Raw genomic sequence first — 20,243 nt, 5'->3', positions numbered from 1 at the left:
CAACGCGCCTCCTCGCTCCCAATTAGCGCACAGCCGGTCCCATTTTAACCCCCGTGCAGTTGGCTCGGCCGCTCTGATCGTACTGCGACCCACCACCTCCCCCTCTCCTCCTCTGCATCTCTCATCCTCTCTATTCTCCCTTACCTACCACCACCAGTCCCCAAACCTGGGGGACACATCTAATACAAATAGATCATGGAGTGCCCATGATCGCAATGTCTTCCGCCGGGGTCTGAGCGCCAAATAACCCACGTAATAAAGCTGCTAAACAGTCCTTTCTTTGTCGTCTCTGCGTCTCTCCAGAGTGAAATGACATATTGCACATAATGACAGCCCCATATGCTGTAATCATTAGTCTAAAATGAAACTATAGAAAAGCAGAAAAGGTGTTGTAGAAAAGTGTTCTGATCTCTTCTGGGCCCTTGTCAGTCCTGGACCCTCGTATAACCTCACTCTCTTGTGCGGTGGTCCTGGGAAAAGCTCTGAATATCTCCATAGGACTTGTTTTGGTCAGTATTACCCACTTTTACTGTACAATCCGATTCTGAATCTTGTTTTTCAGGTTGAAGTCGGACTGCCACAGGTCCTGCCCAGACGGGACCTTCAGTCTGGAGGGGCCGAGGCAGTGTGTGCCGTGTGACGATAAGCAATGCCTCAACTGTGACCAGAACTACTGCTACTGGTGTGAGGACGGCTTCTATGTATCCGGTAATGCTCCGTCTCATCCAGAACCTCCTGGTCACTCCGGCACCACTTTAGTTCCCCACATGCACAAATACAGATACTTCTCACTTCTGAAAGTGCCATGAGAACTAGATGAAATTACATAGATAGGACTAAATTGGACTTTTCCTTGGTTGTAGCGTGATCTTCATCTTAATCAGAACTAGCATATGATTACACCATAAAATTAAAGAATCTGCTAATAATTTGTGTTGAAATTAACATTCTATTTTTTTATCATAGTGGTTAGAAATGTATTGGATAGAGAGCTTTTTAATGTATCGAAATCAAGTTCAAATTTTTTTGTGTTGTAACAATAGTAGAAAAGGTTTCAAAGCTTTCATCTGGACAATGTTTTAGAAATCAAGATGTTTTAGCTGCCATCCAGAAGTCACTTTCAATCTGAAGCTACTGCTCTAAGGAGTAAGACTTTATACTGCCCTGAGCTGTGTAGTCCTGACCTAAGCCCTAAGGGAGGAGTTATAACAGAAAACTGCAAGAGTACTCTCTGCCAATCTCTGTCTCACGGCTGATTGGCTGTCATGGAATTAGACATACACCCGATGCTATTCCTTAACACATTGAGAACACAATTCAACTTAGAATATTAAACGACACAGAAACATCAGACATTTGTGTGGCATGCATGGGAGAAAACGCGGGGACTGTGTCAGCCAGGCCGTTGTAAGGAGCCTGGCTGACCCTCCTGCGTCTCACCCCCGCGTCTCACACCGTTTTTTCTCATGCTGGTTGGTTTTATTAGATATTCTGGAATAGGCGGGTCACATTTGTCATTGGTCAGCCTCACATCAAGGCACTTGGTATTTTTCCGTAGAGATAAAGCCTTGGGTAAACATTACCCAGACTCCTCTGGGTTATCACCCCCCCTAGGGTAAACATCCTTTGGCCCATCTTTACGACCCCTTCACAAATGCAGTTTGTCACACACCCGTTCTTCTCTTAGACTAATGATGCAGATAAAATATCACTATTATGCAGATAAAATACATCACAGAAATATAATCATATATTCACATTTTATCACATTTCCCTCCTGTTTATCAAAGCATTAGTCTTCTGTCTCATATGCCAAACACATTATTCTTTTCAGTTTTCAACATGTCTTTCATATTGGTGTTAAAATGACACTTTTACACACAAAAAGTTTATGCAAATTTCTCAACATTGAACACACTTCTTTTCTCTCGGCCCACAACATTTCTACAGCATTACTGTCCTAAATTTTGAGTCAGATTGGTCAATCTCTGTAATTTGACGAACAGACAATTTATCTTGTCTATAATTTGTGCGGTGTGATGGGAAATATAGAAGTACAAGCGGAAAGCCCTTAAAACCCGCTGCGCTCTGGTCAGTCAGTTTGACTCGTCAGGGACCACTCTGGACACCCCAATAGAATCAAATGCGTAGTATCAGGTGCTACTGGGACCAGACTGTCCTCTAACCTCTCGACCTTGACCCTGCGGTATGGTTCTGGGTGATGCTGGTCTTTGTTATGACCATGGCTGGCCACAAAAGGGATACATAGGCACAACGTCCCACAAGTGTCCCCACATCACCATACGTCCTCTCTTGGTTCCTTAAGAGACCTCCTCCCGCTATCTGCACAGTTAGGTTACACATATGAACTGGTACATTTCCCATCTCAATTCATAATCTCATTAACATTACATGTAGTTATGTTGTAGCAGATAAAAAAGAACTCTCTTAGTTAGTGCAAACAACTGTGGCTGTATAATATGCCATTGTGTTTCTTCAGCTTCTGTCATGTCAATTATACATTGTACATTATACATTACACATCATGCATTTCATAACCTTTCAAGTTGATCACTTATTTTCTTCCCTCTATATTCCATTAACCGGTATACACAGTTGTGTATGTTGATCGATTGTCCTGATTGTCCCGATTGTCCCGATTGTCCGGTGCATAATACAGGTGTTCAGCACCCATATTATTGTCATCACTTGTGATGATGATAACTGTTGATTCTTTTTCCACAGAGTATGGTACTCTGCGCACCGTAGCCTCTGGCTCTCGTTCATCGTAGCAGAGTATCGTACTCTATCGTAGACTCTGGACAAAACTCATACAAACGAAGTCCTGCGTCTGCGATGTTATGGATCTGCCGCTGTGTTGTCCAGACATTTCTCTCACTTTCCCATGAGAGCACCCATGTTCTCGTCCTCCCCTGGTCGGTGTGAGGACGACACGGTGTGGCTCCGTCCACTTTGCTCGTCCACCTGGCTCGTCTCTGTAAACACCACATCTCCAACACGTTCTCTGCTGCGGTGATAAACAAAGTCTTTTCGACAATTCAGTGTATTTCAAACAGTTTTCTTGTTTACAATTTTTTTTTTTTTTTTTTTTTTTAGTAATTATTGATTCGGAATATTTGTTTACACGTACATATCCCTCCTTTTTGAGATATGGAATTCCCATTTCTCAAACTTCTACATAATTCTACATTTAACCAAAATTCAATAATCCAGATAGTTTACAACTTTCACTAATCCAAGATGTAATCAAGGAAGAGATGGAATTGCGTCTGTCTTCCACTCCGCAATGTCACCTCTTGACCTTTCACAGTTCAGCGGTCACATCCCTGGCTGAGCCCCCCCTTACACGGCGCTGGGCCCATGTGTCTGTAATCCGACACTGCCTCTGCGATCTGTAACTTGTAAATCTGTTTTACCACCATTTGTTTCAAACTCCAAATGTTTCAAACTCTAAATGTTTCAAACTCTAAAAGTTTCAAACTCTAAACGTTTGGTCTCCACGTGTGCGCGCGTATGTATGTATGTATGTATGTATGTATTCAAATACATCAAACAATAATAATTATCTCAATAATTCCCCCGTTGAGCTGGCCATAAGGGTCAGTTCATAACTAAGAATTCTTCACATAATTAATAATTTCACATCTCCTCTGTGGGTGTGGCCTGAATAAAGTCACCCATCTAATGTAATATGTGCTAATCTTTTATATGTGCTTCAGGTGAGTTCCAAACTCAATCTCTCACACCTGCTCATGTGGTGCTTTACAAACATTGTGTATTAGTTTGTTCTAGCAAGTCTATATGTGTATAAAAATCAAAATGATCCTAAACCTTCCCCTTGGTTATAGTTTTCACTATCTTCAGGTAATCTGCGGGTCTCGTAAAATTTATTCTACTCCCCCCAGGCCCTTCCTGTAGTCTAACCCCTCTTGGCTCCGACCTGAGTCCTATAATGTTTAAGTCCTGTTATCACTGGTTTTCATAACTTCTATAACGTCTAAATTTAGATGATATTGTCTTATTTAAATCTATTCAATTCTTGATGAATCTCCACAATCCTTCAGGTATTTACTTTAGAATGTCAAATTCTTTCGCTGTTAATTTTAACTTTTCCCTATTACTCATCAATCAACCCCCCCTGAGGTGTTGCCGTTGATACTCAAAGATAACAACATCTGCTCCATCCTGAGTCCTCCAGATTCTTTGCCAGTCAATAGCCCCTTATCTCTGACTATCTTTTATGACTTGGTATCGTTTGCCTTTAGTTAATGACCCATTCATGTCTTTCCAAGGAGGACATCGGACGTCACTATTTAACTTATTCCCTCACTTACGTCTACATCGCAATACGAGGTTTCCTCATGATAATACAAATAAATAAGTTACTGATATAACTTTTACTATCACTTTACTTACTACCCATTCTACTCCTATGTCCAAAAACATCAGTAGTCACTCATTTACCCACATTATCACTCCCAGGCCCGTGCCTGCATTTTATTCTAAATTTAAAAACACTTCTGTCTTTTTGTCCTGTACTTTCATCTAGTCATGCATTAAGTCCAAAAAGATAATTTTCCGTCAAGTCCAATAATAAAACAAAACAAAACAAAACGTAGCTTTGTTCTGTGCACTCAAAAAACACGATACCATAAAAACACAACTTTTGTCTTCTATGTCGGGGACAGGAAGTGTCCTGTCTGTGATCACATTCCCCCAAAATATTGGCCATCTATAAAAATCTGAATTCATCTTCATCTCTTATCAAATTTAGTGAAATCTTTATAATTGATTGTTGTCAATCAAACAAAACCCTTAAATTTGTTCTACAGAGCTCTCAAATACTAATATTTAAAACCAGCTGGGTTTAGTTCCTAACCTTACTTCAGAGCGTCCTCTGAACTGCTTTCTCCCCATTCTCCTGTGTTGTTGACCCCCCTTATCTCCCCCTCTCTGCCACGTCATCTGAGCACACTGGAAGTCTCCCTCCAAAATCCTCTTATGACTTTTCCTTTGTCTTTTTACAGTTTGGGGTGATAATTTTGGCATTATTTGGTCTCGGTCGTCTGAGAGAAATGCTACTTGCTTTACAGTCACGGTCAATGTCAAGCTTCTAGAGAAAATTCCATATTAGATTCCTCCGGACATAAACGTGGTGTTTAAGATTCACCCGTGACTGCAAATTTTAGATCTCTCAGAATAACGCCTTGTGACCCTTGTATGATTAATTGTGATTCACACTTGTTAGTTAATCACTATTAATCCTCATTCACACATTCATACTTCTCTCTTACTTAACTCGCTCGTGCACAGCGCTTACATTCACACATATTTCCTCAGTAATATGAAACTGGGTATTTCCTCAGTAATACCTAACTGCCTAAAATATTTCCTCAGTAATATGAAACTGGGTATTTCCTCAGTAATACCTAACTGCGCATAAAAGCATACAATATTTTTCCAGTAAATATCAAACTAATGCATAAAAACGTTTTATGGCTAACTCTTTTTCACACACAAAATTTTGTCTGACCTTCTTTGTCGCCTGTGTTCTCCTGCTGCTTCGAAACGACGCGCTCTCCTCGCGGAGACTGAGGTGCGATGGGCGGCCACGGGAAAAGTGGACTTCCTTTTAGCTGTGCACAGACTTCACCGATTCACCCGTCAATCTCCGCGAAGGGGCTGCTTGTCGTCCGGCTCGATAGGACCAGAAAATGTCATGGAATTAGACATACACCGATGCTATTCCTTAACACATTGAGAACACAATTCAACTTAGAATATTAAACGACACAGAAACATCAGACATTTGTGTGGCATGCATGGGAGAAAACGCGGGGACTGTGTCAGCCAGGCCGTTGTAAGGAGCCTGGCTGACCCTCCTGCGTCTCACCCCCGCGTCTCACACCGTTTTTTCTCATGCTGGTTGGTTTTATTAGATATTCTGGAATAGGCGGGTCACATTTGTCATTGGTCAGCCTCACATCAAGGCACTTGGTATTTTTCCGTAGAGATAAAGCCTTGGGTAAACATTACCCAGACTCCTCTGGGTTATCACCCCCCCCTAGGGTAAACATCCTTTGGCCCATCTTTACGACCCCTTCACAAACAAATGCAGTTTGTCACACACCCGTTTTTCTCTTAGACTAATGATGCAGATAAAATATCACTATTATGCAGATAAAATACATCACAGAAATATAATCATATATTCACATTTTATCACATTGGCATTTCACTGCTTTGATTACATTTGAGGAGACTGTTGTAAACAGAAGGGAAGTTAACCCATTCCCGTCCCATAAAACAGGGGTCCCCAACCACCGGGCCTGGGACCGGTACCGGTCCGCAACACGTTTGCTACCGGGCCGCACAATAACTGGAAATAATCTATCAGTGACAGCATCTTCTCCGACGTAACTTTGGCCTGTCCCTCATGACACACTAATAAGCTCGTCTGTGGATAATGAAAGCCCTGATAGGAAATTGCCAATGAAATCCATTAAATATAATGGCAAGTTTATTATATCTCTCCTCTTGTCCTGCGTGAGAACATAACTGATACGTACATTATACATGATACGTCATCGCGGATGCGTTGCATCAAACACACTGCTCAAAAGTAGAACCACAAGCTCGCGAAAATGAGTAAAAAACAAAAGTCTTAGAGAGCATTTTTGCAAAGGGGAAAAGGCCAAGTGAGGAGCAGACGAGGAGCCAGCGGGGATTTTGGAGGACACGTCTTCTGGGCCAGCATTCTCCAGCTGCTACGCGATCACCTGTTTTTACTTTTACAAGAGTTTGAGCGCTACTTCTCGTGCCGTGACGACAACAAGACAAAACTACGGAGCAGACTGGACTTAAACACACTGCGGGTGTCATTGTCTCCCATCACTCCTAGATGGGACCGTCTCATTGCACAGAAACACGCGCAGGGCCCCCACAGCGTGTGGTGAGTTGTAATTTTTATGCACTTATTTTGCCATATTTATCTGATGAGCTTCCACCAGTGAGGACACGTGTAACTGTATGTTATGTTACTCCAATTCGGATCTTTTGGTATGGCACACTTGTTAATGTACAAACGCGTCTTTTCCGAGCTGAATCTAATGGAAGCCTGAGCCCCGCCCACTTCCGAGCAAGTGAACCGAGAGTTACGTATGTAACTAAGGTTCTATGAATTCCGGATGACCGCCAGAGGACGGTGCTTAGCACCTGGATGACTCATACCAACAAGGTCACGAAGAGTCTGCTCTTACCAGGATTAGTTGCCAATTACAGAAGCGGACAACACCACTGGAGCCACTGGATGAGGAGCCGCCACATTCACTCTGTAGAAGCGGCGAAGGTACAGGAGGAGGCCCACGTAGCTGCAGCACAGATGTCATTCAGTGGGACACCCTTCAGCGCGGCCCAAGAGGTGGACACTCCTCTGGTAGAATGGCAAGTAACTTTGGGAGGCTGAAGAGCCCTAGATCGATACGTCTGAAGGATGGCGTCCACAACCCAATGTGAAAGCCTCTGTTTGGAGACAGCAGAGCCTTTTTTGTGACCCCCATAACAAACAAACAGGGCATCCGTCTTGCGAAGCCCAGCAGTATCATTAATATAATACCGCAGCATACGGACAGGGCACAAAGGACTAACATCAGAGTCCCCAAGTTCAGACTCTGGAGCATAAACAGCCAGCGAAGTGGTTGATTAACGTGAAAAGCAGAGACTCTCTTTGGTAAAAAAGATGGGTTAGGCAACAAGGTAACACCAGACATATCCGAATTCCAGCGAATGCAATTGTCAGCGATTGACAAAGCATGGGGCTCCCCAATACGCTTTGCAGAGGAGATTGCAAGCAGAAACGCTGCCTTCACTGACACCCATCTTAACTGAGCCCCATCCAATGGCTCAAACGGTGGGGAACACAATCCTTCTAGGACTAATGGAAGATCCCAAGAAGGCACTCGAGTAAGCCTTGGAGGCCGCAGGTGAAGGGCACCCTTTAAAAACCGGCATACTAAGGAATGCGACCCACTGAACGACCATCAATCAAGGAATGGCGGGCTGAAATGGCCGCAACATAAACCTTAATAGTCGAAACTGAAAGATTTTTATCAAATAATGTCTGAAGGTAGTTTAGTAGTACTGGGACAGAGCAGTGCACTGGGTCCACACCAACTAACAAATAGTTTCCATCTGTTCTCATACAGCGCGCTTGTCGAGGCAGCACAAGCGTTCAGAATTGTTTGGATAACTGCCTGGTCACAAGAAGTCAACACAGAGTCCGGCCCTTCAATGGCCACAGGTACAGGTGAAGGCGCTCTGGGTGAGGATGCCATATGCTCCCTCCCAGCTGTGACAGGAGATCCTTCCTCTGAGGGAGAGTCCACGGTTTCCCATTGAGAAGTTGGAGAAGCACGGGAAACCATATCCTCCCTGGCCAATACGGAGCAACTAATAACACTCTGTGATTTCTCCTGGCTATCCTGTGTAGCGTTAGCAACAGGAGTGGAAAGGGAGGGAATGCATACAGGAGGCATTCCGGCCACGGGTGTGCCAGTGCATCTTGCCCCAGTGGACAGTCTGGTTCTGAGAGGGAAAACCACAGTTGACAATGTGTTGTCGCGCTCGAGGCAAATAGATCTACCTCTGCCATGCTGTACATCCCCCAGATTTCCTGCACCACCATCGGGTTCAACCTCCACTCTCCCGGTTGTGGTTTCTGCCGCGAGAGAAAATCTGCAGTGCAATTCTGCACGCCTGGTAAATGAACTGCCCTGACACTCTGCAAATGGGGCAGCGCCCACAGGTGGAGCTTCCGTGCCTCCACTAGTAAGTGAACAGATCTTGTGCCCCCTTGATGATTTATGTGGTAAACTGTTGACGTGTTGTCTGTCCGAACAAGAACATGTCTCTCCCTGAGGGCAGGAAGGAAGAACATGAGTGCCAAGTGAACAGCTCGCAGTTCCAGCATGTTTATGTGTTGGAGCCTCTCTCGAGGATTCCAAACACCTCTGACCATCCTGTGGTTCCAGACAGCCCCCCAGCCTGTAAGTGAGGCGTCTGTGACTACTACCTCTTGACGACATGGGAGAGAGCCCAGAGGAACGCCACTGCAAAGGAACTCTCTGTTTCCCCAAGGCCGGAGATGCCGAATACACGGAGTGGAGTGGAGAGCTGCACAGATCTGTGCTGGTGCAGCTGTGGATATAGGCCCAGATTGTTGAACCAAATCTGTAAGGGGCGCAAGTACAGAATCCCCAGAGGTATCAATGTTGACACGGACATAAGCTTGCCCATCAACTGAAGAAGCAGACCGAATGACACTCTGATTCCTCTGAACACGAGAAACGAGATTGAGCACATCCGTCACTCTTTGAGGGGACGGAAAAGCCTTCATGGTCACAGATTCGATGGCAATGCCAATGAAGATTACCTTTTGGCTGGGAATCAATGAGCTCTTCGCAACGTTCACTGAAAGCCCCAATTGTGACACACAGTATGGACAGAATGGAAGTGTCTCCTAGTGCTTGTTCCCGACTCCGAGCACACACAAGCCAGTCGTCCAAGTACGGCAGAATTCTCATTCCGCGGGCTTGAAGGGGCGCAAGAACTGCCGCCACACACCTGGTGAATGTACGGGGCGCCAGAGAGAGCTCGAAGGGGAGCACTCTGAACTGATACGCTTGATCTTCGAAAGCAAAGCGAAGAAACGGTCTGTGGTGTGGTGCCACAGGTACATGGAAATAAGCGTCCTTTAAGTCGACACTTGTGAACCAATCCCCTTCCCTGACCGACAGCAGGACATCCGTGGTACGGAGCATGTGAAAACGTACCACCTTGACATAATGATTTAGGCGCCTGAGATCGCGAATCGGACGAAAACCTCCATCCTTTTTCGGAACTAGAAAATAAATTGAATAGAACCCCTTTAACTGTTCTGAACTCTGAACAACTTCTATGGCACCTTTCCGCAAAAGTTCCTGAATCTCCTGTCGGAGGGCCATGGACCTCACTGGGTCGGAAACAACGGTTCTTTTTACCCCCTCGACCTTTGGGGGACGCCGTGAATTTTGTAGCCCTCGAACAGGGTTGAAATCACCCACTGGTCTGTAACTAAGGCCTCCCAACGACCGCGGTGGCTTTCGGAAAAACTGCTGGGGGCCAGATGTAGAGTGTCAAACTCTACTGTTGTGGCCGCCTTGAGGCCTGGGGGGCGGTCCCGGCGAACCTGGCGGTCATTTCTTGGGGCCCTGCCCCTTGGTGGCCAAGACGTGGGCTGGAGAGAGGGTCAACTGGCGTGACCGTGGCCATCAAAAACACGTCCAGATCCTGGTAAGGTTGAGACTCTTGCCGCTGGGCGAAAAGAGCTGGCACCTCTGGGCTGGGGTCTGGGGCCACGATGCAGTTCAGGAAAGTGTCTGCAAGATTTAATGCCTCAACAGCCCGCTCCAAGGTCTGCTGGGCAGCGGGTCCAAACACATGACCTGGCACAACAAGTGCGAAGTGTACCCCTGCAAGACTCTGACCGGGAGGACTGGGCTAGCCACACCTGGCGTCTAGCAATGGTCAGAGTGGACATCAGCCTTCAAAGCTCTCTCGACATGTAAGAAAACGCCTGAAGTGAAGCATCACTCAGGCTCTGCGTAGCATTGCCAACTCCAGCCTTTTTCAGAGACTGAGAAAGGGCAATGGCTAGATGAGAAAGGGAGTTACCCAGGCGACCAATCCGAGCCGCGGGCAACGGGCTTCCGGTCGAGCAGCATCCACAGGCGCTACAACCAGGCCCGCAATAGTGCCATCAACGGAGGGCATGCGATCCAATCCATACTTAGCTGCATCTTGCATAGCACTCAAACTCCTGCATTCCCTTGGGAAATGAGTAAACGACTTGGGATCTGCCCAACATCGTTGGAGCTCCTCAATTGTATGGCAAAGAGGCCGGAACGCTGAATACAGGCTTCTGGGAGACTTTGAAAAAGGCACTTGTAGGGACAGCCATCACAGGTGTATCTACTCCAAGTCTCGATAAGGCCAACTGAATAGCCTCGTGAACAGAGGAAAACTCAGGCTCTGTCTCCAAGGGCTCCAGGTCTGAGGAGCGGGAGCTCACAACAGAGGGGTTGGGAGAGTGACAGCCTTCTACCCGATCCCCCAGAAAATCTGCACCTTCTGCTCTGAACAAAGTATCTGAAGCAGCAATGGATATAGCGTCCTCCTGAGGATGATCAGCACTGGAGTCTGTCTGGTCTTCCTCATCATCCAGAATGGGGCTAGGCACAGTGGGAGGACCACTAGGTTTTAGACTGAGGAGCAAAGACTTAATCTGAGCAAATTCAGAAGCCAAAGTGTCCACTTTGGCAGACAACGCCTGATCAGGATGACTTCTCTTGGCCTCAGGGGCCTCCATGCGGGGACGCTTGCGGCGTTTATGGTCCTTAACAGGACTAGAGGCAAGAGTCAGTTTGGGCATAGTACTCTCAACCGCTGCCAATCTAGCGCTCCTGTCTGCCAGTGGAATGGAGATACACTTGAAACAGGCATCTTCTGTGAGAGTCTGTTTCAGATGTCCAATCCCCAGACAATGTGGACATAGGGTATGGCCATCTTCTGGGCTTAGAGGAGCCAAGCAACTGTTGCAACCATGCAACAGGGATGACATCATCTTGTGAGCTTTCCGGAGCGAATAACACTCACAAGTCACTGGCTCATGTACCGCGCTTAATTAGAAGGCGCTGGTGAACATGCACAGGCTACTGTCGCCACAAACTGAGGCAGTAGCAACGGGCTAGTGAGCGGGAGAAACACTCGCGTGTCCCAGACTTGCGGTGTCACAGGAGCGGAGAGCACTCACGGAACACCGGTTGAGATTGAGAATATTCAGTAACCACGGTGCCGTTGGAGCGAAAAAACACTCACGAGGCACCGGGTCACGCAGGTGTAAAAAATACAATACAACCGAAGTATAGCTAGCAAAAAGACAAGCTAATAAACGGTCAAGCCACAGGAGCGGAGTCACTCACGGGGCGCAGGTTATCACGAGCTCACACGCGGCGTTAAAAGAAAAAAACACTCTGGTGTACTAGCCTAGCAGGCTCTGCAGATGCACTAATGTATCAAAGTCCGCAGACTGTCGGATAATAAGCTGAGAAAAGCTGGCTGCTAAGCATATGAGGGCTAACCAGCTAGTAATAGTCGGTGTCAACACACAGCGTATCAATATTTAGCCAGAAAACGGCAAAAATACTCACTGCAGGTGATAACAGTCAACAAATGCGATACCGTCTCGCACCCTCCGGAGGACGCAACGCGCAGCTCCAATATATGAGGCTCCAAGCGAGAACGGGTTGAAAATCCAAAGCAATATTCCAAGAAGGAAGTTCGACCTATCGCTGATGCGAGAAATGTAAAAAGAAAAGAGCGCTGGGTGCGTCAGATATATATATATGGGCTGGTTCTGACGTCACCCATGTAACGTCCACCACATGACTTTGTTGGTATTAATCTCGACCTATGTGCTGCGCACATGTAGATATCCAGGTGCTAAGCACCGTCCTCTGGCGGTCAGGAGGAATGAAATAGAACTGACCGCGACATAAACTGGCACACCGGTCCGTGAAAATAAAACCTACATTATTCCGGTCCGTGGTGCAAAAAAGATTGGGGACCCCTGCCCTAAAAGATGGGCGAAGGAGGCAATTTTTGTCTAAAAATAATAATAAAATGGCAAAATACGATAAAACTTACCTTCTATTTACAACAGTCTCATCAGACCTTAATCAAAGTGTAAATCAAGACAGTCAATCAGGTAATTCACAGTTACTGCCACGTACTGACATGTGACATCTCAATCAGATACTCTGAAACACAGGCATACAATTTGTCAACATTAATTAATTAATTACTTTTCTACCGCGTGTTCCCTTTCGGGGTCGCGGGTGACTGGAGCCTATCCCAGTGACTTTGGGCCTTAGGCGGGGTACACCCTGGACAGTGGCCAACCGTCAACATTAATATTACAGATAAAAGTACAGGTCAAAATCATTTTCTCCTCATTACTCTGCACACACACGGCATTAACCAATCTGTTTAAAATAATAAACATTGAACATAAAACGGAAAACAACACAACCAGAGAGTGAAAAGAACACAAGTTGACATCAACAAAACATCAACAGAAACAAAATCACGGCACATTTAAATTAAAGTCCCATTTGATCCAAAGTCGGTTAAATTTGTCCATTTGTCTGATGTCTGTTTCTATGTCAATCCAGTCCTAGATCATTGGTGAGGTTTGTGTCATCCCTTTCTTTGTGATGGCCTTTTTCCTGCCACCAATAGTCCGCTCTAATATATCCGTTTATTGTGTCCATGGCAGGAGTTTTGAGGCCCAAATATATAGTTCTAAAATTGAGAGGGATGGTAATGTCAAAATCAGCCTGCAGTGCATTGTTAGTTTCAGTCCAATATTTTTGAGTGACAGGACAGTCCCAGAACACGTGATAGTAATTTGCCTCCTGCTGGCACAGTTTCACCAACAGTCTGCATTTCCTCCACTGGGATGTACACATTTTGTCTGTCTGTTTCCCGCCTTCAGCTCCATTATGTTGCTTCCACGCAGTCAAGCTTGGTATTGTTGTTCCCCGCTCACCTTAGCTCTCAATGACGCCATGTCATGCTGCATTTCACGCAACTTAAGGGCAACCTGTTGTAAAGTTATGTCTCTTCACCTTCCAATAGGGGCGGGCCTGCAGAGTCCAGATGGTGCTTGGCTGTAGTGTGGGCTTGTTAGCCATGCTAGCCTCGTTAGCTTGTGAGACGGTTTAGCTGTCGTACCGTTACCTGTTTTGTGTTTTCCATATCATCTCTTGCTCCTCATGTGGGTAAAACTGTGTGTCTCTAGTGTGTGACATACTTACAGGAAGTCCCCGGTTTCATACATTGGTACATATGTTTTGTGTGACTAAGTAACACAATGTTGTCAGCATGAACGTTAATTTTATTTTATTTATCCAGGGTATACGCAATGAGAGAAACTCTCTGTTTCATCAGTGCCTTTTGAATACAAAGCACATAAAACACTTAAAACAAACTAAATAGAATATCTAGATAAAATGGCTATAAAACAATCAACAATCACTGTGGATAGTCTTTTATAAGTGTTTTGAGTTCATTAAAAGCTCATTTGAAATGTCTTGTCCCGTTCCATGAAGAGGGAGCAGTTGTGCCGTGTTGAGTCAATGAGATTCCAAAAGAAGAATGTCCTGAGATCTTAATTGATACAAACTGTCTGTTTGTATTTCTAAAATTAAAGTATAAAATAAATTTGTACTTACTAGAAAAAGTAAAATAGCCCATATACAGCATTTATATCATGTATACTCATTAACATGCACTGTCCCAACCCAAATAAATGAAACAAACAATTTCATTTTAGATATAAGTCAAAAGTGACATGCTTAATAACATGTTTCCACAACACCTTCAAGGAGAGTATTTAGGTTGGCACTTAACATGATTTAAAGAACTTTGGACTTGACAAGGTATTCTAATTCCATAAGATTTGATTGAACAAATACTGTACTTGTATGTGTGTACATGTATGTGTGTACATGTATGTGTGTACATGTATGTGTAAATATGTATGTTGATAATATTGACCCCACTGCGCCACACAAGAGGTCATGTGACAGAATCAAGGTAGTATCATACCTTATCTTGGGTCTTTGATCTTTGTACCTTTATGTCTGTGTTGTTTCCATGTTACTATGGAGACCATTACAACCCTCTGAAGTGCTGTGTGTTTTCAGACGGGGAGTGCGTGGACCACTGTGGCCCTGGCTTCTTCATGGATGAGGAGAGCCAGGCGTGTGAGCCGTGTCACAGGGCGTGTGCCACCTGTGGAGGGCCCCAATATGACGACTGTGACTCCTGCGTGAGGGGCCTCAGCCTGAGGAGAGGGGAGTGTCTGCAGGCCTCGCAGCTGGAGCCCTGCGCCCGAGGCCTCTACAGGGACAGTACGACTCCTCTGACAAATACGTGAACATGTATTTACAAAATACCTGCTTTAAAATGTATTTTCTAACATATTCCAATTAGAGGTGGGCAATATATCGACATTTAGATAATAATAATGTTCTTTTCAACATTTGCAAGTTTGAATATCGTTTATAACAAACAATTATACATTTTATTTTTTATAAAATGTTGGAAATTAGTGTGTCATGTTATTTTCATTCTGACATTTCACATATAATAATTAAACCTCAACTAATACATTTAAAAACATGTTTTAACACATCGGATCATATCAAGATATTCATTCATCGCCCACTCTAATTACAATACATGATCCTATCAGTATACTTTGACATGGAAAGTTATATACTATACTATGCTATGCTATGCTATGCTATGCTATAGTGTAAATAGTTTTGAAACGACTTTGTTGCACAGCTTTAAGGAGAATTTCACATAAACCACAGCAGCTTTGTTTCCATTTCCCTCACTAATATTGTGCAGTTTGAATTCTAAATTGTGTGATGAAATACTGTGATGTATTTCTATGATTTTAGGAACGTAACTTCAATCTGAATTCCACCAAATGAAAGACTGTAGAAAAGGGGACTTAGGTTTACGCTGGGGCCTGCTTTTCTTGAACAAACAGCTGTTGTATGTTCTCAGGTGAGGCGATCTGTCAGCCCTGCTCCTCCTCCTGCTCCTCCTGCTCCGGCCCCAAAACAACAGACTGCCTCAGCTGCTCTCCAGGTGAGACCCTCAGACCTCTGGAACATTATGTATTAAGCATGTGTGCGTACATGATTTTCTACATTTAAGAGAAAAGAGACAGTTCACTGAGAGAAGAGAGTGCGTACTCACTAGTCACAGGTTTATAAGAGAAGTTTGTTTGAGCCTAAATAACAAGCCCGTCTGTTTAAAGAGTTAACTCTTTAAACAGACGGGCTCCTGTCAGGGTGGAGGAGCTGAAGTCAAATGTCTTTTCCTGAAGCATTTTTGTGACTGTTCAGAGACAAAAATGCTCCACGTGTTTTCCTTCCAGGACAGTTCCTTTCAGCTCAGCAGAGTTGCTTGAGCCGCTGCCCCTCTGGGACCTTCTCCAACAGGACGTCCGGCCGCTGTGAGGAGTGCTCCCGGGGCTGTGTGGTGTGTGAGCGCCCCCTGCAGTGTCTGCGCTGTCACCACGGGCTGGTGCTGCAGGACGGGGCCTGTGTGGAACACTGCCACAGGTAGGGCTCTACTCCAAATATCCAGATCGTAATATATCGTGACAATACACGGCAACACACGTATCCATACAGGGATGTGTATCGTGATACTTCCAGACAACATCAATTGCAACTGATGAACACTTTATCAGGGCTGAATCTGCTGAGCTGAAATGCTGAATCATTCATAGGACAAATGTATTCTGATCCATAATCACACACACAATCAAAACTATCAATTCAGTAAACTTTTAACACTGGTTCATAAGCAGATCCATGTGTCAGGACACTCCACATTATCATTTTCATTCACTTCGCGTATCATTCACATATCAATTATTGCTTGAATATAAAGGGATTAGGACTGCAACTTAGAATTATTTTGTAGTTGACTATTCTACTGTAAATTGAGACATTTTAAATACATTAACCAAATAAAGGTTGACATATGGTGACTGAAGACTTTTAGATGGAGAATATTTACAAAGAAAGTATGTTAATGCTGAAAATCTGAAATGTTTTCTTTTTGGGCATTTTGAGTTAATAATGCCTTTGTTGTATGTATTTTAGACTCTACATAGTCAAGAGCATAATTATGATCACTAAATGTGACTACAATTATACTCTTAACTACTACTTAGACTACTTACTATGTACTGAAGGTGATGTAGCATTATGTGAGTGCAGTATTCTTCCTGACGTTACTGTGTACTGAAGGTGATGTAGCATTACGTGAGCGCAGTATTCTTCCTGACGTTACTGTGTACTGAAGGTGATGTAGCATTACGTGAGCGCAGTATTCTTCCTGACGTTACTGTGTACTGAAGGTGATATAGCATTACGTGAGCGCAGTATTCTTCCTGACGTTACTGTGTACTGAAGGTGATATAGCATTACGTGAGCGCAGTATTCTTCCTGACGTTACTGTGTACTGAAGGTGATGTAGCATTATGTGAGTGCAGTATTCTTCCTGACGTTACTGTGTACTGAAGGTGATGTAGCATTACGTGAGCGCAGTATTCTTCCTGACGTTACTGTGTACTGAAGGTGATATAGCATTACGTGAGCGCAGTATTCTTCCTGACGTTACTGTGTACTGAAGGTGATATAGCATTACGTGAGCGCAGTATTCTTCCTGACGTTACTGTGTACTGAAGGTGATATAGCATTACGTGAGCGCAGTATTCTTCCTGACGTTACTGTGTACTGAAGGTGATATAGCATTACGTGAGCGCAGTATTCTTCCTGACGTTACTGTGTACTGAAGGTGATATAGCATTACGTGAGCGCAGTATTCTTCCTGACGTTACTGTGTACTGAAGGTGATATAGCATTACGTGAGCGCAGTATTCTTCCTGACGTTACTGTGTACTGAAGGTGATATAGCATTACGTGAGCGCAGTATTCTTCCTGACGTTACTGTGTACTGAAGGTGATATAGCATTACGTGAGCGCAGTATTCTTCCTGACGTTACTGTGTACTGAAGGTGATATAGCATTACGTGAGCGCAGTATTCTTCCTGACGTTACTGTGTACTGAAGGTGATGTAGCATTACGTGAGCGCAGTATTCTTCCTGACGTTACTGTGTACTGAAGGTGATATAGCATTACGTGAGCGCAGTATTCTTCCTGACGTTACTGTGTACTGAAGGTGATATAGCATTACGTGAGCGCAGTATTCTTCCTGATGTTACTGTGAATGAGCTCAGCTGAGTTTGGGAGGATTATTCATGTTTTCTCGTGTTTGAACCTGTGGCAGAGGGCTGGTGCGTGACGGCGTGTGTGTGCCCTGCCTGCCCCAGTGCTCGTCCTGTCAGGGCAACGCCTCCACCTGCCTCAGCTGTGAGCCGCCACACCTGCTGCTGGAGCACTCCTGCTGGGGGCGCTGTCCACAGGGGTACTACGGCTCAGGAGCAGAATGCCAGGCCTGCCCCGCCGACTGCAGCGAGTGCAGCCAGGACGGACTCTGCACAAGTAAGACATGTTATTTATATATGAAGACATTAGATAATTAAAAACGTGTACTATTTGTTTCTTATGTTATGTAAGCGAACATCTTAAAGCCCATATGTCAGGTTCTCCTCTTTTTCTATTTACAACATTGTTTGGTGAGATTGTCCTGAGTTGTGTTCAAAACATATATATGGCAACATATCGTCATGGACTCCGTATCGATACGCGGACTCAGTATCGATATTTTTTTCGATACTGAGGTGGAATAGTGCTTTTAATATGCTGTTTGTGCCGCGCTCCTCTGGTGAGAAGGAGCAGTGGACCTGATCAGAAGCTGATCTGTGCAGAAGATGCTGCTGCAGAATGTTCAGACCATGTTCAGAAACATGCAATACTTGACTAGAATGTGTTCCATATATTTCTATTTGGATCAGTTGGTTGGATGTATGAAGTTATTAGTTATTACTTATTATTACTATTACTTTTTATTACTGGGCGGCAGTAGCTCAGTGGTAGAGTGCTCGTTTTCTGATCGGCGGTTCAACTCCCCGCTCGGTCAGAGCGGTCAGATCCACTGGCCCGCAGGTTGGCGGTGCGATTGCAGCTGCCTCATGTGAATACTGCCGTTGTGTCCTTGGGCAAGACACTTAACCCAACTCGCCCCCCAGTGTCTGCGTATATCTGGGGTGTGAATGTGTGTGTGAATGGGTGACTGGTTCCTTGATGTAAAGCGCTTTGAGTACCTTGACGGTAGAAAAACGCTATATAAATGTGACCATTTATTACAGCATAATGGAATTATAAATAAGTGCTTTGTGGATAAACATGAACTTTCATACATTTTCTTATCCAGAGTAAAAACATTACCCATTTGGTAAATTTTAAGACCCTTTTTTAAAAAATTTATCGGGATACGTATCGTAATGAGGGAATTGTATCGGAATATACAAGTATCGGGACACGTATCGTATCGTGAGGGTCTTGGCAATACCCAGCCCTAGTCACTGTGGTACATTATCATGGTTTTTCCTCAGTCAAGTGGTAGTTTGTGACAAAAATTGTGTCAAATATAAGTTGAAAATTACAGGAAGTAGTGTCGAGTTCTACAAAAGAGTACCTCATCCTCTGTAATGTCATCAAAAAGCACTATTCCATTAAAATTGCAGAGAATTTGCACCTTTTCACTAAACAATCATTTAACAAAATAATGTGTATTTAGTTGTCAAATCATAATTATTGTATGATTCAAATGGACTTTGGCCCTTGTTTACAATCTAGTTGCTAGGTAACAGTTGTAGAATTACTTTTGACACTGATAGTTATTATTTGACAATCAATCTTACCAGATAACGGCTTTATTTTGTTGAATGATTGTTGAAAATGGTGTCAGTTGCGTGTAAATTGTCTGTGTTTATTTAGTATTAAATTGTTGTATTTTGAGTTGAATAAAGTCTCCAGACTGTGACTCGCTGAATCAGTCTGAACCTGTTTGCTCTGCCGCTGCTCCAGAGTGCTCGCACTTCTACTTCCTGCACCAGGCCGGCTGCGTGGATGACTGCCCCCTGGGGTTCTACGTGAACACGGGGGCGCAGGAATGTTTGAGGTGCCACAGCGAGTGCTCCTCCTGCGACGGGCCCGACTCTGACGACTGTATCCAGTGTGCCCACCCCCGCGCCGTGCGCTTCAGGGGCGAGTGCCTGGCCCAGTGCCCCAACAACACCTACTACGACCGGGCCACCAACGAGTGCAGAGGTAATGTCCAGCTGGCTCCGGACACTTCACTCACTCTGAACTTGTACGTCAACGTAGCTGCAGGGCATGAGTACCATATTTGCACTTAATTTGCTGGTACTTTTTTTTTTTTTAAGTCTCTGACATTATTTTATTTGCATTCATTGTTATATTGTTTCCCATTCAAATCTGGACCTAAAGCTAAAACTAAAAATAATAATAATAAATAAATAAAAAACGTTCTACCCACTGATACTGTGAAGATTTGTTTATGTAGATAAATGTGTTTGAGTCAGTAGAACATGTTGTAAAGGTGT

The 20,243-nt window shown here is 44.4% G+C and overlaps 1 protein-coding gene across 1 annotated transcript in view; it reads left to right on the top strand.

Annotated features, from left to right (window-relative positions):
• pcsk5b (proprotein convertase subtilisin/kexin type 5b) overlaps nt 1-20,243 on the top strand; it is a 119,435-nt gene that overhangs the window by 81,719 nt on the left and 17,473 nt on the right. The window contains exons 26-31 of the mRNA XM_072434024.1: nt 563-708; nt 14,826-15,032; nt 15,700-15,783; nt 16,076-16,262; nt 18,002-18,216; nt 19,705-19,947. Coding sequence (XP_072290125.1) covers nt 563-708; nt 14,826-15,032; nt 15,700-15,783; nt 16,076-16,262; nt 18,002-18,216; nt 19,705-19,947 — 1,082 coding nt within the window. The remainder of the gene's footprint in view (nt 1-562; nt 709-14,825; nt 15,033-15,699; nt 15,784-16,075; nt 16,263-18,001; nt 18,217-19,704; nt 19,948-20,243) is intronic.

The sequence above is a fragment of the Eucyclogobius newberryi genome, unplaced genomic scaffold, assembly GCF_026437365.1.
Source record: "Eucyclogobius newberryi isolate DKJ021-1_F unplaced genomic scaffold, fEucNew1.0.hap1 SCAF_6, whole genome shotgun sequence".
Lineage (NCBI taxonomy): Eukaryota > Metazoa > Chordata > Actinopteri > Gobiiformes > Gobiidae > Eucyclogobius > Eucyclogobius newberryi.
The sequence above is the reverse complement of the archived record's forward strand: the minus strand, read 5'-3'. Positions and strand labels throughout refer to the sequence as shown.